The sequence below is a fragment of the Phaethon lepturus genome, unplaced genomic scaffold (assembly GCF_000687285.1).
Source record: "Phaethon lepturus isolate BGI_N335 unplaced genomic scaffold, ASM68728v1 scaffold1373, whole genome shotgun sequence".
Classification (NCBI taxonomy): Eukaryota; Metazoa; Chordata; class Aves; order Phaethontiformes; family Phaethontidae; genus Phaethon; species Phaethon lepturus.
In genome coordinates this window covers 4,786-22,234 of record NW_010526724.1, presented here as the reverse complement: position 1 = coordinate 22,234, position 17,449 = coordinate 4,786, and the positions used below count along the sequence as shown (strand labels likewise).

The 17,449-nt window shown below is 38.8% G+C and overlaps 1 protein-coding gene across 1 annotated transcript in view; it reads right to left on the bottom strand.

Moving 5' to 3' along the window:
• The window catches only part of FBXW11 (F-box and WD repeat domain containing 11), a 59,235-nt gene extending 54,089 nt beyond the window's left edge, over positions 1–5,146 (bottom strand). Inside the window, exon 1 of the mRNA XM_010283137.1 lies at positions 5,051–5,146. Coding sequence (XP_010281439.1) covers positions 5,051–5,101 — 51 coding nt within the window. The 5' untranslated portion in view covers positions 5,102–5,146. The remainder of the gene's footprint in view (positions 1–5,050) is intronic.
• Positions 5,147–17,449: the final 12,303 nt, after the last annotated feature.

The window sequence follows — 17,449 nt, the reverse complement described above, 5'->3', positions numbered from 1 at the left end:
ACTGGCAAGAACTAAGTCAATGTCACCTTCCCACAGCTTGTCCATCACCGGGACACGTGATGCAAGAATGAAAATGCAGATCAAGGAAAACCTATAGAGCTGGACATCCCATTGTGCAGAAGTCAAGGATAAAGGACAAGTAAAGTGAAGCGCACTATCGCAAGCCTAAGGATCACTGTGTGAATGGGCTGGAAGGAGTCAGAGTAGTTCCATGTCTGAGAATGCCACTACATGAATTGTAAAGATCTGGCCTCTGGAGGAACAAGTGGACTTCTCACACTGGAAGCTCTGGAAGTGAGAAGTTTATTGTTCCTGTAGTGGATCAGTGCTCTGTTCAAGCTTCCAAGCTACCTACCCCACGTGTGAACACAAAAGGAAGAGCAGGACACTGCATACAATTAAAGCTGAAAATCGTAAGGACAATAAATGGAAAGGTGGAGGAAAAAATCCAACGTGTTGGGGAGGTGTGTCTAAATAAGCCAAGTTTTTAGAAGACAGATACAAAGATCTCAAAAAAAAAGTCAAGGAAAAGTATAACTCAATACAAGGAAGAAAGAGCTGGTTGAGCAGTATTTGGTTACTAGATTAATTACATTTATCTAATAATTTATTCCCCAAGCATTCTTTCATCACATCCTATATTACGCAATAATTCAAAGCAACGTTTGAGTACTTATCTTCTGTTGCTTAATGATTAGTCTTCAATTCACACTGGAGATGTTTACTTACAGAACTACAAACACCGGACACTTCTCTTTGCCTGACAGCACTGTTGGAGCTATTTCCCAAAGCAAGGTGACAAAATATGTTCAAAACCACTGCAATGCTTCACGAGGATGAAGCTATGGAAGGTGATGTATCCATATTGGTTGCATTACACAACTGGTAATAGAACCAGTTTCTCTAAACACGTAAATAAGAGACCAGCATGCTTTTTAATCTTGCAGTCAAATCCGTATCAAAGAGGATGAAAACAGTAGCTATTTGAATCCAAGTGTGTTCATAATAGTAAGCTCCTTGGTACAAAAACATTATTAAAGATAATTAAGTAGTTTAAAATAAGGCCTCAGATTCTATAGTAGTTTCAAGTATTATGAACTGGCATTTAATATATGTTTTTCAATACAACAATAACAAGTGGTAATAAGTGTCAAGGACTTGATCTCCAAATAATATTAATTATGCTGAAAATCAGAATAGATGAGAGCAAACTTCAAGTACCACAAATGGGAATAAGTATTTTTTAATAAATTATATATCTCTCTTCTCCATTCACTGACAGCTCACAGAACACAGAAAGTAAATATTTCTCCAGTAAACTACAGGAACTATGAAGGTATTTTTATTGCATGAGAAAAAGCACAGAATATAAAACCAAACTAATTGTGGAGAACTGGAACACTACCTCCAATCCACTGGCATCAGAGGATATTTGCTTCGATGTTACAGCTTGATTTTAGAAGAGCTTAGTTAGGTTTTATGATTGCTGTCATTATGGAAAGGCAAGAGTAAACCTAACCTCTGCTTTCTTCTTTTAGACTGATGGTAGATTACTCTTGAAGCCTAAATGTTTGAAAAAGCACTAAGACTGAATAAGAGCTTCCAGAAGAAATTCTACAAGGCTCCAGATTTAAGACTAGGTTTTTCCCCACTCCCATTTCTGGTCCATTCACTAATTAGTCTACACATACAAGACACACAGACAACAGATAAAACTCCCAGATAGCTTCTGTGAATCACCAAAGGGCTTCTATATTTCCCTTCTTAAATTTCCTATTAATCATCATTACGCTAATTGAATGTGTGCTACTGAACAAAGATCTCCTGGTATAGATACCCTATCTGTTTTTACATGCAGGCTTATAGCTCAGGAAACAATGAAGGGCAACTCATGGTACCAAAAATTAAAAAAATGGGGAAAAAGCAGCTAGTGCCACTTTCACTTCCAAGTTCCCCTTTGGGTGTCACTGAGTCACATGCCTGAAAGGAGAATTTTTTTTTTTTTAAATCTCTGCCACAGATGCTTCTAAAAGATTCAAAACCTCTTACTCCTGGTTGCAGTTCTACAAAAACCACACTTTAAAAAAAAAGCTTTTATTTTGGATCAAAATTTAAATCAAAGCGCTCTCTACACCTTGCCAAGGAACATGCCCCACAGGTATCTGCGCAGGACAGTTAGCCCTCTTATTCTCTAAACAATCCATCGCGGGGTGCAACCAGCAGAAAAGCACAAGCCCTGCAACACGCAGAAGGACCAAACACCCTGGTGAAATCCCTCCTCTGGTAACTCCTGAAGTTCAACAGGCTGGATGCACAAGGACTGCTTCAAAGCAATCCCACCAGCTTGAACACCGCCGTTCTCCTTGCAGTGATGTACTTTATTACTAAAATTTGTTAACCCTGTTAGCTGTTACTATTACGTAGTCAAAAATGTTTTGGGATTGTTAAATTCCTACAGGCACATGGAGCAAAAAGCCTACACAAATTAACTGGTACTTCAAATGTGGTTTTCACAAATGCTGACAGGTCTGTGGCGATCCCTGAAAACAATACAGGTTTGAGAAATTTTTCAAAGTGACATGCCCTGACATAACAGCTGCATTAGCTATGGTTTTTAATTACATATGACACCACATCTGCATGTTAACAGGTTTCCAAACATCTTGTGTATAAAGCAGGATGTCCATGAACAAACTGGTTTGTATTTTATCCTGCAATCGATATTATCAACAGAAGTTTGTAATATAATGTATTCTGCATCGATTAATCTACCACCCAGCCTGGTCTGAGCTTTCACCTGTTCAATTTATAGTGAACTACTATATACCTACTGATAGGTATTGTAACAGAAAGAAAAAAGTGTTTGTAATAAATAGGTTTACTATTATTTCAATTGAATATATAGATTTTTGTTTGCAATGTTGTTTTAATAAAAGGGCCAGTTGGCAAAAAAAAAGTTCATTTGCCATGATTTGCTAACTGAGGAGAAATTTCCAAAGGGCTGATTTATAAGAAATTTGGGGCAGTCATAAAGTTCTCAGATTCATCATTAAGGAGTCCTTGCGATTCCCAAATTGGGCTATTCGCAGAGATGCACGCCACGCCTGCAGTAGGGAACCTGAGCTCATTAGAGCCCCTGACAAGGCTTTTTGAAAGTCACTGTGTGTGGGTCCAGCAGCTAGCCCTCCCCAAGGTTTGTAGTCCATGAAAACAAGATCTACACCTACCATTTAAAAGATAGTTATTAAAAGCAAAACTGCTCCTACCCTGAAATAGTTCTCAAACTGTTAAATGCAGATAGTCATATGGCACAAATTCAAAAGTCAGGTAAAAAAAATTAAGCCTGAAGGTGTAGGATGGCAACCCAAGGTCTGCACCGAAAAACAGCCTCATGACAGCAAAGCAGCAGTTGTTTCAAGCTCACTGCTCACATCCCTCACCAGGGTTCATTAACAGGCTTTGAAACCATTACTGTCCCACCCCACCAGACTCCATCCAACCTACTTCCAACATCACTATCCATCTTGGAAACAACTATGATGGCTTGCTGAAAAATTCTGAGATGCTCTTTGGCCAGTGACATGTTAGGTCCAGGGAGAAAAAAAAAATAATTCAGAATTCCCACTGAAAAAAGTTTTATTTTACTTTTCCAGTGAGGGGGTGAATGCTGAGGATCATGGAAAGAGAACAGGAAGATCTCCTGTTAGAACTAGCTTGTAAATATTCCCAAGACAGACACCAAATCTCTGTGACTTTGCCCTTTCACGACTATAAGTATCTGCTATTAACATTATTTGGCCATGAGGTAGTGCCAATTTCTATAAAATTGTATTATCCATCTACACATTTATCTTGGTCATGGGGTTTCTTCCCCCCTTTGGATAGTATTTCAAAATTGGAAACAAAGCATTCAAAGAGAAAACCAGGTTCATATTTTAACAGAAATTTTGAGAAATTTTAAATTATGAAACTCAAATTTGCTGGAACTCAAGTGGCCACATTTTGCAGGCAAGAAGAAAGGTTTTGAAATAAATGGTTACTCTAAGGCAAGACATTCAAGTTATCCAGTGTCTGAACTGAAATGGACCAACTGCAAACAAAACTCAATTTGTTTAAGTTTTCATTCACAAAAGCAATTTAAGTATTTGTTTTGTACACATGAAAGACCAAACCACTAAATAACACTGTTATCTTATAAAGATACTAATATTAAATAATAGTTATGTTCCACTAAAAATGTTACATTCGGAAACATTTTAGGAAATGCCACATATTTACTACACATGTTCTGGGTTTTCTTTCCAAAGTAAATATCCTGGGAGTTCAAAATTGTTAACTGGCATCAAAATCTCCCTTTTTATGGTTTAGTGAAAACCCTCCCAAACCAGTGAAGAAACAGCAGTAATTCCCCCATCTATAAATTACGCAGGCTCAGCTTCAACAGCTTACTAGAAGAAAAGCAAGAGAGAACTTGATATTTAGTAGTCTTCTATGCAGAGTAAGCCCCTCATCCCTCGTTCTTCACTTTTTAAAAGTTAAGAAGCTAAGTTAACAGAGTAACCCACAGAGCTCCAGGACTCCGTGCTAATTCTTCTGCATTCAAACATGCGCAACACCTGTATTGTAAGGCTATATAACCAGGATCACGCTTAGTAGAAAATAAAAAGCTTATCCTTTCTAAATTAAATCGCACAAATATACAGGCTAGTCAGTTCATTGCAATTTAAGAGAAACGGCAAAGCTCATTATGTTATTTTTTAAATTAAATGAGAAAGCAAAACATAGCAGGCAACATGCACAACTATGCTACTTATATCACAACTTCAGTAAATAGGCAATAAAACACAAAAGCTCACCACCCCCCGCAAGAGCCTACAGTACAGAAAGCCCTCTTAAGATTCACTCCTACAATGCAGTTAAGTAGAAGATTTCAGAAAAGGATGCACAAAAAACATTTAGCAGACTTAATTTGATTAAACAGAGTCCTGAGAGTTTAACAAATGTTCAACAGCATAGGCATAACATTTACAACAAGAAAGAAGAAAGGCACCTGGAGACATCTGACACTGGGCATGCTCTGCAGGCATCTCAGTGCGCACATGCTCTCTACCAGGTTGGAGCAGCCTAGCCACAAAGACCTTGGCACAGAACACTGCAGGGTGACAAAAAGGAAGGAAGAGAAGAAGCAGTTAGATGCCACAACAAATCACTCAAGGCAGGCAACTCATTAGTATGTTAACGTGGGTACTTATCTATGTTATTTCTACATTAAGCACAAGGTTAGCGGCCAAGGGTAAAATAACCACTGAAGATCCTTTTCCAAAACTAAGCCATCCCTCTGTCCTATCAAGGATAACGAGCTGATTTTTCCCCCCCCTCCTCATTTGCAACTGCTTGGCTCTAGTGCCCAGCTGAACATTATAACTTACTACCAGCAGCACCAGAGTTGTTACAGTCTGGGTCCATCCGTTCAGCGATGCAGCCACACATTGCTACCGACAACAGTTCTGCTGCGACGGGGGAAGATGCCTTACTCAGCAAACTGGCCTGGCCGTAATTGCTTGCGAGGTTTTTACCTTTGCAGTCACCCTTGGGGAACAGAAGTGCAGGAGCTTTTCATTAGGGTGGCAAGTCTTCAGAATACAACCTGGAGGAGCTCTGGTAATTAAGGTTTGGCACCCTGCACTGTCTCAACTTTCTCAAACAATTGGTGCCTATTTATTCCAACAGCAAAGCAGACATTAACTTCTGAGGTTACAGTCTATGTACTGGAACGCCGAAAACCAAAAAATATAACTATTTTTAGAGGGGAACAACCACTAGCTAAGTTCAAATTGCGAGACCAAGTTCTGCTTAGTCAAGATGCATGGTATCCTGATTAAATGGGTTATTGGGGAAAAAAGTTTGTATTATCAGTTGAGGGTGCCCTAAAGCCAAATTATACCCTAACTACATTTACTACTCATACTGCCAAAGCCAGAAAAAACCCCAAGCTTAACTACCAGACTCCACATTGCTGACACGAGAAGTGAGGGAAAGTTTGGAAATCCTTTTTGTTTCTTCTCTGAAGCTGAAGAAATTTGATGCAGACAGACTCCCCAAACCTTTTATAGCTCAATTAGATTATTTTACAGTTCCTTTTAAGGACAGAATAGTACATACACTACAGAATCATCAGATAAAGTTAGGGAAAAGGATTCAACTCCTCGCTATCAAGCACTGCACAAACCCAGCTCTAAAATTTGGCACAGACTTAGCTTTCAGTATTTTTTTTACACAGGCTTCCATCCCACATAGATGGAAGTTGAAAGTGGAATAACCAGAGGGGAAGACTCAGGAAAAGCAGTTTGTGCCAGTACGGAGGGGAAGGAGGGAGCCCAGAGCAACTGAAGAGGTTAAAAACAGGGGTGAGGTTTTTTTTGTTTCATACCTCAGGAATGTGACAAAAGAAAGCCTAATATTTTCATCTCCATGCTAAGGAGAGAACTTAAAGCAAAAGCAGGAGAAGAATGACCCTAGCAGCACCAAACCACACTGGGATTCTCTTTCCTTTTCTCCAGCAGGAAGGCTGCAATTCCATATGCATGCTCTGTACAATGCACTCCTGTGCTGAGTGGGTATATATACCTCATGTACCAACATAAAAATAAACACATTTATGCTACATGGTATTATTCTTCCTTCAATATCAAAATAAATCACAGTTTTGTATTATTAAAAGTTTCTTATTTAAAGTTTAGAGAAGTGTGATTTTTTCATTTAGCTATCAAGTAATTAATCCCGTATATCTATAATTACTTTGCAATAATTGACTTCAACATGACCTCACAGAAACACTTGAAGTTTAGCTCCCAGAAGTGTTCTAAAATAAATCAACCAGTAACATTAGGGAAACTGCCTTAATTTCAACGAGACACCAAAAAAAGAAAATTTCTGTATGTTTAAAGATAGGATATACTGTTCAAACCCACTGATCATGATATTGAAGATGCAGGATCTTATATAGACCATTTACAGCTCTGCTTCAAAACAAGCATATATAATTCAAGAAACTTCCCTTCTAATCTGTTTCATTATTTAATCTTACTTGGCACAATACTTGAATGGTGTTTCTACAACATGAACCATCGAAATTTGGGGAATTGCTGCAGATATTTATTAAAGCCCAAATAAGTTTTTGCATTTTTAAACATATAGGCCCTGTAAAAATTTTAATTCTGCTCACACCACTGAGTCATTGATCGAGAAACACAAAAAACTTCTCTCCTAAACTTTCAGGCAAGATGTACAAAACTGTGCGTATAATCTGTATAATTAATCTGCCCTACAAGAGCCCGCAAACTATAAGCTAAGAGGTTATTAGACTGTGTTTTCTTTTAGGAACTACTCTAGGTAAAAATAAGCTGAATTTTAAGAACTTAAGAGAACTGTGGGTAACTTGAGAAAAAAATTTTAATTTAGTTCAAAATACATTGAACACAGAGGCCATTTCCATGCCAAGATTAAGCCACACAAAAACCTTTACACAGTATTACAAAACCCTGAATAAAAGGATTTATAAAAATCACCGGACACTTAGCTGTAGCAATGATATTGCACAATACTACAAATTAAATATTGCGTTCTACTTCACACTAAACAGGAATGTGCAAATATTTGTGTGCTTCGCTGACATGTTATTTCTTGACCCTGCTTGCATAGGAACTGTCATACGTAAAAGCACAATAGTGTATGCAAGATTTAATTTTTGCATAGCAAAAGCCTGAACTTATGCCTTCACTTTCCACCTGCCTTTCATCAGGATCCCAGGGAGATACAGCACTATTTCATGAAGTTTGGACAGTGTCATTTTCCCCTTTCCTGATGGGCATAATATTAAATGCACATATAACCAGCATCAGTCCCACCGGCAGACAACAGAACCATACAGGTTAAGGCCAATCAAAACTCAAATTTTAAGGACCAAACTAATTTGCAATACAGAGTTTTAATCGACTTGCATTAAGAGAGCTGTGTGTTCATTTGAACTACTTGCAGGGGAGGAGCAAACAGATGAAAGAGGAGCTTTACAGCTTCATGGCAAGGACTGAGTGATGCTGAAAAAATAGAGACAAATAGAGAAACCCTCATTCTGATCTTTTAAATGCCTTAAGTTCGGAACGATCAATAGATTGATTTTATTATTGTATGATTGATTTTAATTCTATACACAAAGAACTGCTTCGGTGGTCCAGCCTCAGGAACTACATTTCAAGACTTAGGTTTTAATCTTAAATGTCAAATTTAAGAAACGTATGCAAATGCTTGCATTTACATTCAAAACTATAAATTCTCAGTAGTATCAGTAAAAAAAGCATATGCTTCAACGTCTTTTGATGCTAAGAACGTCTATATTAATCGTAAAGCACACAGCAGTGTTCTTCAAATGAGTCAACTTTGTGGGTGGTAACTTTAGGATAGAGGTACCAAAAAAAGGAAAAAAAATACCTATCAGCTCCTGAACAATCCAAAGTTTTCATTCACTTTGGACATCTCATAGGTGTACAACACTGCTATTTTGTTAAAGCACTGTAAAATGTCCAGAAACGTTTCATTTCAGTGCATCTGAAATTAAGAGTTGTATCACACAGAAATCCTCATACTTTCTTATCCTTTCCTTAAAAAAGAAAAAAAAAAATCACTCATTTACCCTATAAAGCCCACTAAATTGCTCAAGAAATGAATACGGACTATGGCCTTTGTTCCTGATGGAACTAATACACCTTTGATACCCAGGGACAGAAATATTGCAATGTCGTAATTAATAATGACAACATTTGCATAACCAAGCCTCATTGCTGGGAGTTTTATAAAGTATTAAAATTATGACCTTGGAAATTGGAATGACCGCATTTATTTTATTTATACAAGACAATTTAAGGAATCAAAATTTATTGGTATATGTACAGTTTGGGAAATTCTGCTCTTAAGGCAAAAATATCCTTGCTTTTGAAAATCAGTTTCTAGACAGAGTCCAAAAAAAAGACTGGCAAGGGGAGGCATCCTGGAATTTCAAAGAAAAATACAGTAAAATGACAGCTCTAATTTAGTCCATTTTTTCAAGCAGCATAACTAATTATATTAATCCACTCTTCCTGCAACAACTTTTTTCTTATGCAGTTTATTACAAAATTAAATTGAACATATGAACCTAACAAATCATTCAAGTTTACAATTCTGAAGTCTGAAATGCTTTTCTCAACTTGCTTGCAACAACAGACCAGCTCCTCAGTAAGGTTACTTCATGTTCTGGATGTCCCACAGGGCTATGAATACAGATTCGGATTGGCCAAAAAGGTACAACCAAAAAACTTCAACCTTCATTCTGAATTCTTTTCAGGTTTTTAGCTATAAGAAACTTGCACGCTATTCAACCTTGGTAATTCACTATTTAGTTTACTTTGATTTAGTCCTGGACCAAGAACTGATACTTCTTTATTTCCATTAACACTTCATATTGATAAATTCATGGGGTAACTGCTGTTACTTAAAACCCTCTCTATGGCTGGGAATGACCGACACATTCCCCAGTAGCTCAGATTTAATGCTGCAAAAAGGAGAATTCTGAAAAGCAAACTTAGACTTAAGGGCAGTTATGACTATTTATGAAAGCTATATGCTCACAAGTCAAATTTAATATCAAGCTCAGATCTTAGTTTCTCAAAAGTCAGCATTAACCACAGTAAGGCATAAAAAAATATAAAGCAGGAACACTGTTCAAAGGCCTTCAGTATTATTTTACACTCAGCAGGGGATAGTTGCCAACTCCTCAAACTCCATCCCCTTTTGTTAGCCGGGATATCATCCAGATCTTACCTGGTGTTTTTACCTTAAGTGATTTATTCAAAGCAGTGACAAGCAGAACAGTGTTGAACCAACTACATATCGGAACAAGTATCTGAATCTTTCCAAGTGGTGGAAAAGTGAAAGACGTCAAAGCATACTCTAAAGTGTGAATACTTAATAGGAATAAAGTGTGGGGGCATGCATGTAACACAAATAGGTGTGTTCCACAAGCGACAGCCTGGCTTGGCACGGCAACACATTCACTACGCTGCACATTCTGGTGCAACATTCAGATCTTTGCTGAGGTACTTCAAAAAAAAGAAACAGTTCACATCAAACCAATAGTAACTTTGTACTCTTCCTGTTCCCATTTCAAAACCAAGTTGTCCCTTGAGAGATGCAGTGTATGAACAGTGTTGAACCAACTACATATCGGAACAAGTATCTGAATCTTTCCAAGTGGTGGAAAAGTGAAAGACGTCAAAGCATACTCTAAAGTGTGAATACTTAATAGGAATAAAGTGTGGGGGCATGCATGTAACACAAATAGGTGTGTTCCACAAGCGACAGCCTGGCTTGGCACGGCAACACATTCACTACGCTGCACATTCTGGTGCAACATTCAGTATCTTTGCTGAGGTACTTCAAAAAAAAGAAACAAGTTCACATCAAACCAAGAGTAACTTTGTACTCTTCCTGTTCTCATTTCAAAACCAAGTTGTCCCTTGGGAGACGCAGTGTATTCACATGCTCCATACAAGTTTTTTTGGAATCGGTGCCACCAGATCACTACCTTTTCCATGTCCAAAATGCAGTCTCACATCCAGTCTTGAGTGTCTGATTTGGAAGGCTGTTTGAGCGACCATTCATAAAACAGATTTCCAAAACCCATTGACTTTTACATATGCATTCCAGTGTTCTGCCTCAATTTAAGAACGCCTACATTCTCAGGTCACGGAAGTTGTCTTAGATGTGATTTGCGCTTGCATTTCTGTCCTTCAGTGAACTACAAATGCAAACGTGAGTTTCTCAAAAATAAATGTCCACAGAGTAGCAGATTCATTTTAACTTGTAAAATGTTTTTAATTATTACTTTATTGCTATCAGATCATTCTAAAAAACAATAGGTAACCAATAGCTGAGTCACACTTCCATTAGAAAAATCTATTTAGCTAAATGACTTCCATTCAAAATAAAAATCGCTCGATGTTACAACTTTCCAATAGCCATTCAAGATTTGCACGTGAGCTTCTTGCATTTTGGCAAAAATACTAAGTGAGGTATCAGGAAATTTAAAGCAAGACAAAGGGAAAATAATTTATCAGATAACTTATCCTCATTACCACACCGTTCTTCTAGATAGGACAATGAATTCACAGGAGGATGATCGATAACGCAGTCCCACTCTGCTCCTGAAGATCAAAGTATGCGTTCGCTACAACAAAATGAATGCTACAAAAGGAATATGGATTCAGCGGAGAAAAGATTAAATGCTTTCTTTGCATATAACAACCGTACTCCATTATAATTTATTTATCAGGATAAGACTCATGAGATACAGTAGCTCATTTTCAGGAAGATACAAAAGGCTAGGAAGAAAATCCTAATACATTTATGTAAGTCACTCTAAAGGTTAATAATCTAATTTTTCCAAAATACACAGTATTTAGATTAACCCTTGCTTCCTTCATATATTCACATCCCAACTACCACAGTTTCAAAACTCCAGCAGTGTGATATTCCTTTCTACATTAACATATCCTATGCTACATAAGAAAAGGCCATTTCAAAAGAAAAGTGGCTTTCCCATGCTCTTATGCAGCAGGAACAGAGGTGTTACAGACATCTAGACAGCAGCACACCTGCTCTCAGTAAACCATAACTGAGGGGAAGGGAGAAACACTGAAAAGACACCTAACACTGCCAACTGAAATAGGAGAAACTTTGCGTGAATAAATTAAACGCTTAGAAAAATGTGGCTGAAACTTGTCTAAGATGCTAAAAGATGTCTTAGAGTCTTTTCTATATTAAGTTTTTAAGAATGAGGCCTAACACAATCTAAAAATAGTATTAAGCCCATCTGAAAATCTAGTACAGACAAGGCAGCGTGCACTTCAACTTGATGACTTTAAATGCATATGAAGTCTGGGCTCAGCACATAATAAAATGCTAGCTTCACATTCAGTGTTTGTACATCAAATGCTGCAGAGGAATATTTACACAGTCTGTGATAGCTTACATCTGATAGATTACATTTCACTTTTTGAAACTTTAAGATTCAAAACCTGTCCAAGAAGTAAGCCTCCAAACTGCATATACTTGCACTCGAGTTCAACTTAGCTTTACTACTGCCTTCCATAGGACTGTTTCATATTTCAAAAGGTAAAGCAATATTAAATATCATAACACTGGGGATCTTTTCATCAGCAGGAGGACACATTCATGCTTCCTCTTTCCACCCCCTCTCAGTGTATTTTAAATGATTTCCTCTTTTCAGTTTTCATCATTAAAGATGCCAAGTTCACTTCTGCCTCCCCATTCTCTCATTTTAGAAAAAGGCACACCCTGAGCAGCAAATATTACACGGGAAGATGTTATTGTGCGGTGTTAACTCCAAGGTGAGTCTGACCAGAGTGTGGGACAAATTCCACCTCATATTAGATGAGACTGCAAGAAATGAGTCAGACTAAGGTTAATGAGTCTTTCCCTTAGATTTTCCCCTCAGATTTTTTACAAATAATTATACTAAAAAAGCATGCCCACGACTTCTCCACCCTAACCAAATAAAATTACTCAAAAAAAATAATCAAACCAGGAAACAACAGTACCCTGTGCACAAATAATTCATTATATATGTATTAAATTCAAGTATAATTTTTGCACAAAATACCACACCAGCAAAACAAACGCAGAGCCAAAACAATACACGAGATCAATAGCACCTACAAGAATTTCTTCTACAGTAGATTAAATATTGAGGCCTTAACATTCACTTTAATAGCAGTCTACAAAAGAGAACACTCAAGCGGCTTGGTGTTATCGCTATTAATATCACAAGGAATTGAGGCATACTGCTTCGTACTAACTTTAGAAATAAGTTGCCAAGTTCATTAAAGCACTGACAATAAAGCTGGGCATTAGGAGAGGTGCAGGTCTCCTGTTCACACCAGATATTTAACTCGTGTAACTTTATCTTCCTATCAGCCGGGGACCCGGCTTTCCTTCCTAACGCACACAAATACCTTCCAAGCTTGTCTTTAAGATAACATCTTGTAGCCTTTTACAGTCAGCTCAAAATCTCAGATGAATGTGACTCAAAATACAACCATACTGCCCTGCTCTGAGGTAAACATGCTGTAACTTTAAAGGTCCTCTTGAAAACCTGCCCTTACAACTGGCCCAGCTATGCTTTGAATACAACTCGGAACAGAACTTTACCAGGAGATCTCATGAAGGATTTAAAAGGCTGACTCCAAGTGCTGCCCACACTATAACTTCAAATGGCACTGCAGCAGGATAAAGCTACTGGAATTTGTACTACAAACAACTAGACAAGTTCTCTAAAGTTCTGATGACCACATCAGAGGACACAGCTAGAAATCAGAGCAGATAGCTGTTACTTTCCTGAACCCGACTGAGAAGTTCAACGAAGTCACTGGTAAGGCTGCTTTCTCCTTTCAGAAGCAGGATTTGTAAGCCATTTGCTTAGTGCCCCTGTACCTGTAGATACCGCTTTCCAGCTCCGCAGAAGGCAAGTCTACCTTATGTTCCCAGGTCTGTTTTTCACAGATCTGCAATTTCCTAATAAACTGCACGTGCACTTACTGAATATGCCCTTTCTTACTCTAAGCTCGGCAGCTAACTTGGTGTGTTCTAACACTTCAGGGACATTAAGCAGTTCAAGCAAGGTACTGGATTTGCGGACAAACTCAACTAAGCAGAAGCAGCAAGATATAGTACAGGGTGACTTCTTACCTGAAACTTTGTTTCTGGGCTTCAGATCCACCAATCCAGAATGAAAGGGGATTCGAATGGGTTTTCCTTCTCAGACTTGTCTGTTAAAAGAGAGCAGCCAATCATCTTCAGCTTGGTGTATCTACTTCTTTCGTGTACGAAATCCCAATTATGTACTCCTAATGCTGTTAGAGAGACAAGGCAGTCTAGGCACCTTACCAGTCCGGCAATGACTACATTAGTGGGGTCATCGGATTGGTGGATCTAAGACAAAGAAACGGATTTACGGACAAGAAATTGCTCTTTCCCCTGCCCTGAATCGCCCGACGTGCGACAAACGTTTTGGGGCCGCAGCTCACTTTGCAAAGATTAAGAAAGATGAGAAGAAACTACAATGCAAATAACAAAGCAACTGCTTCAACCGCCAGCTTACACCTCACAAGCCTGCTCCATGAACTGCCAGAACAGTAATACACCGGTTTTCAAAACAGTCCAATACAGTTCTCCTAATCTGCCATACGCATGCTCTAAAGCATTTTATTGAAATTATTATTTCCCTGTTTCCAGACTCAAAATGATCTGACCTGTCTTACGTATCTGCAGCACAAAGACAGAGTCTTCAAGACACTTAATGATCTGAATGACAGCACTGAATTCAGTAAATTTTCAGTAGCTGGAAAACAATCTAGAACTAGAAGAGAGTAAGCCAAGGCATGGTAGTCCTGAGACAAGAAAAAGTCACTTCTTACTGAGCTAGATGATAAAAGGCCTTCATCCAGTACTTTCAAAAGTATGCTGAGAGTGTGAAGTGACCAATTCAGAGCAGCTTTAACAATAAAGCCTAAGAGAAGATGGAACCTGCAGAAAGCCCGTACTCTGCGTGTAACGGAAAGTGTATTCTAGACAGACCAGACTGTGCAACTTCCAGTCAGATCTTCAAAAAGTTGCAGATATAGCCTACAAAATTTCCCCCAACAGCAGCCAGAAGCAACAGCGACATTTTCTAGAACATACAGCTGCAACATCCACAGAAGATTAAGCCACCGCTGCCTGTCACCCTTTTCTCTGCTCTCCAACCCCTCTGGAGGGTTGAACCAAGCGTTCTTCAGCCTCCCACAATTGTGTCCCACATCTCAAAGTGCCAGCAGCTTGGAGAAGGGTGGGAGAAACTGCCACTGTTCACAGCTGTGTCAAGAAACTGCATCGATGAGGACAGTCACGTCCCTGACTGCCCAGAGCCACCCAAAGAAAGGAACGTCTTCATCGTGGGGTGATTTTCTGCTTTTCTACCACTGGTAAAGCAACAGTCGATATGGCGACATTTCAAGGACAAAGCAGCACTGTAAGCCTGATACTGTGTCCAATCCAGGATTTTTAAGGCTGCCAAGTAAAGTGATGTCAAGGCATATGACTCAGAATTTTAAGAGTACAATATAGCTCAGTAAGAAGCCAGCTATCAAAATTATATAAATGTACTCATTTGCTAAGTCACAACAGAGCCAGCAGGGTGTTGGAAGGAGAGGTACTTCACTATGAAGGCATTCCTTAAAAGTATCTGCAAGTGTTACAGCACAGGTCTGATTTTTGTCTCGAGAAGCACTGGAGTGATAGAGACAGCCTGAATATCAAGTTTCCCTGGCTAGTCCTTTGCTACCCAAGTAGAATTGCCTAAAAGATTCTCTATCAAATACAAGCTGTAATTCTAACTCAAATTTTGCAAACAGATTCTGAGTATAGATTTTGAAAAAGCTGTGCATTTTTCTCTGAAATCTTTAAATAGGCATGACTGAAAAGGATAGAAGATTCGAACAAGGTACCATCTTGCGCGGCATCCTGACATACAAACATACGTCTCACAAGAAGGCAAACAATGCAAGTTGTCTCAACTTCTTTTGTACCAAAACTCCGTAGTAAAGAACTCCTCAACAGTATTAAACTTGGAACACGGTCCCGCAGCTCGAAACACTGCATATATAGTTGTGTTTCTCCTCCACGTCAGTGAACAAACCAAAATTTTGTAGCATTGCCACAGCTAAAAGTTAACCTGAAAAACTTCTTTTACCCATTTACCCAGAAAGCACATCAGTCCCTATTCGTAGCAAGTAAGCACCTACATCTCACAAATTTCTGTCTGTATTCATACAAAAAATGAGCCTGGGAAGCTGAACTACTCTTTGATCTCCAATAAAAACGTTAATTTCCTTAGGTAGAAGTACAAGGATGCAAGTCCTGAGGGGACCTGGATTAACAAAGCAATGAAGAAACAACACGCCCTCAAATGCTCCCATTGTTAATTTAGCCTGTGAGAGAAGCAAATTAAGTTTCCTAAAAGAGTCAGCGCTTTTTTGTTGATAAAATACAAATGGTATTGTGTTATTTTCTGCGTTATCTCGTCTCGGTCATGCATTACTCATATTGGGAAATGTGTGGAAGTAGTACAGGAAAATGGAGTAGGCTGTCAGACGTTGCACCGCTGAGTTCATAATACACCAATAAACTGGGGAAGGAAGGGATTTTCCAGAAAGAGTGGATTTTCTGTGAATAATGAAGTACTATCAATACCATGAAAACCAAACCGAGAAATCAGATTATATAACAACACAAACAGTGGCATTAGTATAAAGACGACATCGCCAGAGAAAAAAAGCTGGAACATAAGTATTGTTATTAATCAGCATTAGTTTAAACAACTCTGTAAATATTCTCATTTCCCTTCAATTTATTTTCTCCCTTGCAACAAAAAAAAAAAATTACTTGTCACAGAGCAGGCCTCTTGCAACCATGGTCTCTTATCCTCTCCCACACATCATTCTTCTTGTATTGGCACGTTTGCTGCAACATCCATTTCATTTTAAACCCATCAGCAATCTCGCTTTGCACGCTGCTGCACAAGCACTCAAAGCAGCACAGGAAGATGAAACAGAAAACGTCAAAGCAACAGTGACCTCTAAACTCCACAGCAATAAAACATAACGAATCAAAAAGACATACATCAAGCTGATTTAACAAGCAGAAAAGTGTTTTGGAAAACACACATGAAATGAAGAGGTACATCCATCCTTCAAAGAACATTCCCAAGTCTCTCTAAGGGTACAGCTTGTAACAAGGCAGTTTGTTTTCCTGAGATGCTGCTTGCAATGCTCATCGGTGACCCAAATCTTTAGCAACGTTCAACAACTCTGCCTAAGGGACACAGTCAGCACAGTCTGAAATGCAGAAATGGCATACATGTGCTTTACAACTTTTTTAAAGGAGCAACCCAATAGCACTTCAGAGAGGGCAGCTGGCGTGCATACCAGCATGGCTGCGGAGATGTGATCTCATTCCACGGTGACACCTGGACACTGGATTTACGAGCACAATTCAGGACCTCCCGGTCCCAAGCCAGAGCTCACAGGCAATGCATTGCCCTGAAAACTATCCGGCGGTGCTCACACGCACAGGAAGCTACACACGTGTTTCAGGCAGCAAGAGAACTTTCTCTGCTGCATGTTACTTGCTCAGCATTGTTGCAAAGGTTGGAAAATTTAGTAGCGTTAGAAAATGTAACTGCATTGTGAGGCAAAAAACCTCTCTGAATCTCAAAGGAGGTTTAAAAAGCCTTTGTGAAACACTGGCATTTAGTCTCCCCAAGAAACTGTAACCTCCTTCTCTTAAGAACTAAAAAGCA